The 6,501-nt window shown below is 36.2% G+C and overlaps 2 protein-coding genes across 2 annotated transcripts; both read right to left on the minus strand.

Annotated features, from left to right (window-relative positions):
• Positions 1 to 121: 121 nt before the first annotated feature.
• On the minus strand, positions 122 to 3,274 carry LOC147338567 (G2/M phase-specific E3 ubiquitin-protein ligase-like). Its single transcript, XM_086304147.1, has 6 exons — positions 3,220 to 3,274; positions 2,813 to 3,123; positions 2,481 to 2,668; positions 1,971 to 2,143; positions 1,148 to 1,362; positions 122 to 639 (listed from the first exon to the last, which is right to left on the minus strand). Exons 2-6 carry the CDS (start codon positions 2,925 to 2,927, stop codon positions 404 to 406), a joined length of 927 nt encoding a protein of 308 aa, XP_086160273.1. The 5' UTR covers positions 2,928 to 3,123; positions 3,220 to 3,274; the 3' UTR covers positions 122 to 403.
• On the minus strand, positions 3,264 to 6,101 carry LOC147338568 (uncharacterized). The gene is made up of 8 exons (XM_086304016.1): positions 5,962 to 6,101; positions 5,449 to 5,641; positions 5,256 to 5,368; positions 4,394 to 4,703; positions 4,076 to 4,155; positions 3,896 to 3,951; positions 3,757 to 3,784; positions 3,264 to 3,669 (listed from the first exon to the last, which is right to left on the minus strand). Exons 2-8 carry the CDS (start codon positions 5,639 to 5,641, stop codon positions 3,610 to 3,612), a joined length of 840 nt encoding a protein of 279 aa, XP_086160142.1. The 5' UTR covers positions 5,962 to 6,101; the 3' UTR covers positions 3,264 to 3,609.
• Positions 6,102 to 6,501: the final 400 nt, after the last annotated feature.

Raw genomic sequence — 6,501 nt, forward strand, 5'->3', positions numbered from 1 at the left:
CCACCTTAAATGCAAGACACGTGTTGGTATTATTAGCTTTATTAATACAGGTTGATATAAAATAAAGGAGTAAAAACACTCTAATTTAAGTAATAAGATTTATTGTTAACATTAACAAGGCAAATTACACTTTGCACTGAAATAGAAATTGTGTAAAATGTACAATATCTATGAATATATCTTTTCTAAATGCTGGATAGTAGTAAAGGGAATTCTAAAGCTAAGGGTACTAAAAAGTAATCCTTTCAAATCACAGACATTTACTTTAGCATTGTAACTAAAACAAAGGCCTTGGCCCAACAGATATCTAGCCAATTTCTTTAAACAAACCTTTTTGTATAAGAACAAAAACACAGTTGAAATGAGGACTATATTACAGTGTGAGGATCAAACTGTAAGTCGATCAATACAGACCAAAACCAGGAGAGTTTAATATTCCAAAGTCCATATCATCCTGGAACTGCTTATATGACTGAGCCATTGGTATCACAATGGTGTTTGCACATGTTTTCCCAATTGGGAAACGTGATGCATCACCAAACAGCAATCTTGGTCTTGGTTCCATTCCAGCTGGTGGAATGCTGTTTAGGCCCGTGGCAAACATCAGGATGTCTTGTAGGGAGACTGCTGTTTTGGTATCTATAATTAAATAGAATGTAGCTAAAGATAATTCTTTATTTTATAATAATTCCAAATACAAAGCAGAATATCAGAAACTTGGATCCTCAAATGTTCCAAAGTGTTATGTTTTTACTGTTTTTCCAAGATTAATAGCACAAACACCCATACCAGTTCAATATAAAAAAATATATAAAACAGCAGCTCTGTGGTGACTTACTATTGCGGTACAATTTTTCCATTTTAAACAGAAACTGTAAAGGTGATAATTTGACTCTGTTATTATTGTTTTGTTCATGCTAGGTAGCTCCCCAATAGCCACTGCTGGCAGCACATTCATCCCCCAAGGGATGAGATTCAACTGCTAAAAGACAAAAAAAAGTGCTTCTGTTCTATAGCAGAAATATCACCTGACAGTTTAAACTTAAAAAATATATATCATAAAAGTAATATTCATGAAAGAGCTGCTTTATTGGTTTTCACTGATCGTAGAAATTTGTTTGCAGTACAAGTTTTGTATTAAACAAACCTTCAGCGTCTATCAGATAGTCTCGCCAGAATCCAAGCACCCTGGTTTCTTCCTGCCGTCTTGAACTGCCAGGTTCGCTCAGGACCACAGCAAACATGTCCTCTAAAAAATCAGATGTCAGCGGCTCTGGTCTTGAGCACATGAAGGGTTGGAACAACAAAGGATGCTGCTGCAGGGCATGGATTACACCAAGTGTTGCGAGGCCATCCTTAAATCTATAAGGGGAAAATTGTCATCAGCACTACAATAAAAAAATGAAAAACACTTTTTGAATGTTTTATTTTAATTATTCCGAAAGCACAATGAATTTTACAGACTTTATTGATCCTAGGGGGAAATTAGATCTCAGCATTTAACCCATCACCCTTGGGGTGAGCAGTGAGTTAGTGCTGGCTGTCTTACTCAAGGACACACCTGGTGTGTGGGCTCTCATCGAACGTGCTACCTTCTGAATCCCAGTCTGATGTTTTATCCATTGCTCCACCATGCCACCTTCCGAATTTATATTTTACCATCTGCATTTCTATTCATCAGCAAGTGAATGTTGGAAACTGGAGCTTAAGTTACTTCAGCCACAATGTTGCAAATGCATTTTCAGTCAGTACAGTACTGTAACGATGGTTAAGTGTTACTGGACAGTGACATGTTGGTTTTCTCTGCACACTGTTGTTGTTCCTTTAAGATTCATGTTTGGTTGGGCTGCAGGAAGTAGTGAGGGTGGTGTACAGGAAGGGGTGGGGTGACCTGGTTGTTCTGTGTGTGTGCCAGGCTGAAGAGAGGTGTAGTTCGAGAGCGCTTCCCCCTGAGGTAACAAATATGTTACCTTTGGATTGAGAAGTGGTTGCGGTATATGATGTACCACTTAAGGTAGTCCTTAATGATGTTGCCTTTACCATCTAAAGAGTCCGGAAATACATAGCAGCCAGCTGTCTGCAATAAGCTGCAATGCATTTCAATGCACCCATGGAGTTCCTTCAGCGTTGCAGCATTGGATATCTAGTGTTTACATAATAAAAAAAAGAAAATTGCAGTATCACAAGGTTGTTGTCCATGACGTTCACATCAAAATCATTTTAAATATAATTACTAGTGCACTTCAATGTTTGGTCTATATTTTAAAGCATGTTATTCTGGTATTGTTTTCTACTCCTCTACTTAAAGTCAAACATTTATCTTTGTTCATAATTAACAAACATTGGTACACTTAGCATGTTGATTAAAATTACAACTACTATGGAGCACAGCGTTACAGTCCAATGTGCAATTAACACATCAAGCTTTGTGATAACAAAGGAAATTGTAGTTTTACAATCGAATATTTAAATCAACATACTTCCAACAGAAAAGCTTTTGTAGCTTCATCAGTTACATCTTCAATCGTGACCTCCACCACATCAGACTTTGTTGTCCCAATCAGATGCTGGTAGAGTGTCTTGGAGAGGAAGGCAGGCCCTGGACTACCATGTACCAATGATGTGGCAATCATTCTGCCAGTAAGGAAATATTCATCCTCTCTTGCAGCTGGTAATGGATTTATTTAGTTAGTTATGCTAAAATAATGCTTTAAATTATATGCCTTTTTATTTTAATAAAAAATTAATCATCCAAGCTTAACTTCAGAATGTATTAATTTAATTTTATAGTCAGATGGTATAAATTTCTCACCAGCGCTGTCAAATGTAAGAAATTTGCTGTCCTCAGGTCCATCAAAGATTCGTCGCGATCTAAGGCATTTCATTAATAATGTCAAAAATTCACGTTTAGGACCACCATTATCCATTCCATCTTCACGCTGTCCTGCATCATCGCTGAACTTCACAAGTATATCATCAGTTGGGTTGTAAGACACACGTCTAAAGCCCCGAGCTGCTCCATCCCAAACATTTGCCCTGTTTATATTAAATCTGCTGACAGATGTTTTTATTGTCTTAGACGCCAGCTCTTCGAGTACTTCTGCAGCAGACAGGCCATTTGTACTAGAACATAAAAAAATTATTAAATATCACATAAAATGAGGATGTTATTACTCACTTTTATCATATTTACATTCTCACATTTAAATGTATACTTACCTTTGTGTTTCACTCTCATCCTTTTCGATGAGAACTTCTTTGTCTGAGTCACTATCAATTACAATCGGTGCATAAACACTGTGCTGCAATGAAAAACATTTAGTGGGCAAAGTAGAACATTTCTTAAAATCTAAAGTTAACTAATATTTTATTGGTCTAGTGCAGTGGTTCTTAACCTGGGTTCGATTGAACCCTAGGGGTTCGGTGAGTCGGTCTCAGGGGTTCGGCAGAGCCTCCACCATGACATGCACGGCTCATTTTGTGCACCAATAAAAACATATCTATGTCTTGAATTTGAATTTATTTTTTTTTCACTAAAGAGGGGTTCAGTGAATGCGCTTATGAAACTGGTGGGGTTCGGTACCTCCAACAAGGTTAAGAACCACTGGTCTAGTGTGTCAATACACAAATTTCTGTGTCCAAAACATACCTGTAGCAGGGACCTTGAGTCTAAATATCAAAAATATATGAACAGTTAATATAATTTATGTTTGTAGCCTGTATGATAATTATTAATGACATTTTTCAGAGTCTTACTTCAGAAGAAGTTTGCAAGTTTGACCCCCTGTAAAGAATTTAAATAATTTCAGAATTTACAATATAATACACAAGAATGTATTTTGGCTCCACCCTATTCACGGTCGCCGCACTGTATTCTCCACAATACAAAACTTACCTATTTCTTGAAGGTGCTCTTTCCGGCGTGCTGTGATTATCTGGAAAATCCCATACCTGATAAGTAGTAAAATAAGATTAACAGCACTTTTTAAAACTTTAAACTTTTCTTGATTATATTGGTGTATACAAACACACACACACACACACAAAACACCGTTAAAAAAAAAAAAAAACTAACCACAGTGTCCGACAGTGGGCTTTCTACTACTTTTACTTGAACTTCATTGTCCTCTTCAGATTCACACTCTGTGTTGCAATCTGCAAATATTCAATGATTCAAAAAAATACAGTCTAATTTAAATATATGTATGTATTGAAAGGTATATCTAACAATTAGCAAACATATACAACACTTTGGCTATGCAGCACAAATTAAATATATTTAAAATCTGTGGCAAAATCATGTCACTCTCTGATTAACATTTTTTGGAAAAATCTTGAATTATTTTTAATATCTAAACTTTATGATTGTCACTGCTTTATCAAAATCACTTACCAGTATTAAAGAAGTCATCATGGTTACAAATGTAGAGAGTTACTCTTTGATAGGCCTTCCCTATGGCATCCTTGTATTTTTGGATGGTGAAAGGGGTGTTGGTTCCAGGAATTGTGCTAACTTCCCTTGCATCAGGGTATAGCAGTACATAGGGTCCATCGGCCATGGCCTGGTTAAAGTCCTTATGTTTTTTCACGCTGGCAGACAAGATTTGCTCAGTTGACCAGTGAGAATGAACATCAACCGGAAGTGACTTTCCTCGAACAGGTCTTATACCATCACTGGTCCTTCTCATGATGCCAATCTGTATCTAGAAATGAGATTAACAATAACATGTTTTTACATCTTTGTTCCTACATGGTCTTCCATTTTATTTCTGATCTGTAGTTGTGCTCCAGCTGTGCTATGACTCAAAAGACAACATTAGCGACTAAATATAGTTTTAACAGGGGGCATATATTATTGAAGGACTGTTGACCAAAGGCTGACAATTAAGAAATTCAGATCAGGTTAAAAATTGTAAGCCCTGTATCAGTGGTGAACTACAACCCCCAAGAGCGGCAACTAGATCGTTTCTAGTTTCTTCGACGTTCCCCGAGCAACACTAATGTCCAAGGTTGTGATTAGCTGAACACACCATATACAGGCAATGAACAGCAATCAGCCTGAAAGTAAATTAAACAGAGATAGTACGGGGGGGTCCATAGCTGTAGAGGACATAGTTAGCCACCCTTGCAATATATACAGTTCCTTTCATATGCATATGGAAGTTTACAGTGATGCCTTGGCAGTGCTAAAGGTAATTTGGATTTTGTATTAGCAACAAAAGTGGTCAACTTCCACGTTCAAGTTTATGACATACCTTCACTGGTTTCTGTTCCTTCTGTTCCTGGTGTTTCTTTGAAAAAAATGCCTTTCTTTCCCTTTCTTTCACATCCCGAAATTTTATGAATGACTCCACTAATGATTTCCCAGCTATAAACAGAAAAAAAAAAGTTATAATTTTAGGGAAGGGACAGTTAACAAGATTTATTTAATACAAATATGTTTTTTACCCTGTGTAGACTGTATAGTTGTGCCAGTCAGGATGCTGGAACTGGTAGATGGAAGAGCTGCTGCCTCTTCACTAAGGGCAGGATTTCTCGACACAGTGCTGGTGATGTCCTTTAAAAACTTGATGTTTTTACCACATAGACTACAAAAGGCAGGACTGTCTGCCAAGAGGTGTCCACAGAAGGGACAGTACATCTGTAAAAATGACCCCATCAAATGTTTTACAAAATTAAGATTCACTACAACCCACAGAAAATACAAGTATTTCACATCTTACATTAAGACTCCTGAATGCACAGGAGATTACATATTTTATCTTAACTTTCATTATATATATGTATATAAAGTGCACAGCATGCTACTTTGGATGTTTAGCAAAGGACAGAAATCGCTAAAACATTACGTTTTCATACTTTTATCCATTTTTTAAAACCAGTTGTCTATGAGCAAAGCATAAACCAAGCGTTCATATTAATAAAAACAAACAATCAAACTAACAACAGTTTGCACATTACCTTTATTATGAGGCGTGGTGACTATCCTTGATGGTGTTTTCCGCTGGTATCCATCTCCCTGTGTTTTCAACAAAATTGCCGTTTATTTTGCAAATCTAGCTCAACACTGCCCCTAGCATCCTGGAGCACTTCCGTTGTGCTTTGGATTTTGCATGTGTTTTGTATTTTGTAAGTGTTTTGTATTTTGCATGTGTTTTGTATTTTGTATGTGTTTTGTATTTTGTAAGTGTTTTGTATTTTGCATGTGTTTTGTATTTTGTAAGTGTTTTGTATTTTGCATGTGTTTTGTATTTTGTAAGTGTTTTGTATTTTGCATGTGTTTTGTATTTTGTAAGTGTTTTGTATTTTGCATGTGTTTTGTATTTTGCATGTGTTTTGTATTTTGTAAGTGTTTTGTATTTTGCATGTGTTTTGTATTTTGTAAGTGTTTTGTATTTTGCATGTGTTTTGTATTTTGTAAGTGTTTTGTATTTTGCATGTGTTTTGTATTTTGCATGTGTTTTGTATTTTGTATGTGTTTTGTATTTTGCATGTGTTTTG

This window comes from Aulonocara sp. 'chitande type north' Nkhata Bay, linkage group LG1, assembly GCF_057382095.1.
Source record: "Aulonocara sp. 'chitande type north' Nkhata Bay isolate Kocher_YH1m ecotype deep benthic linkage group LG1, A_spYH_male_GT1.1, whole genome shotgun sequence".
NCBI classification, from domain to species: Eukaryota; Metazoa; Chordata; class Actinopteri; order Cichliformes; family Cichlidae; genus Aulonocara; species Aulonocara sp. 'chitande type north' Nkhata Bay.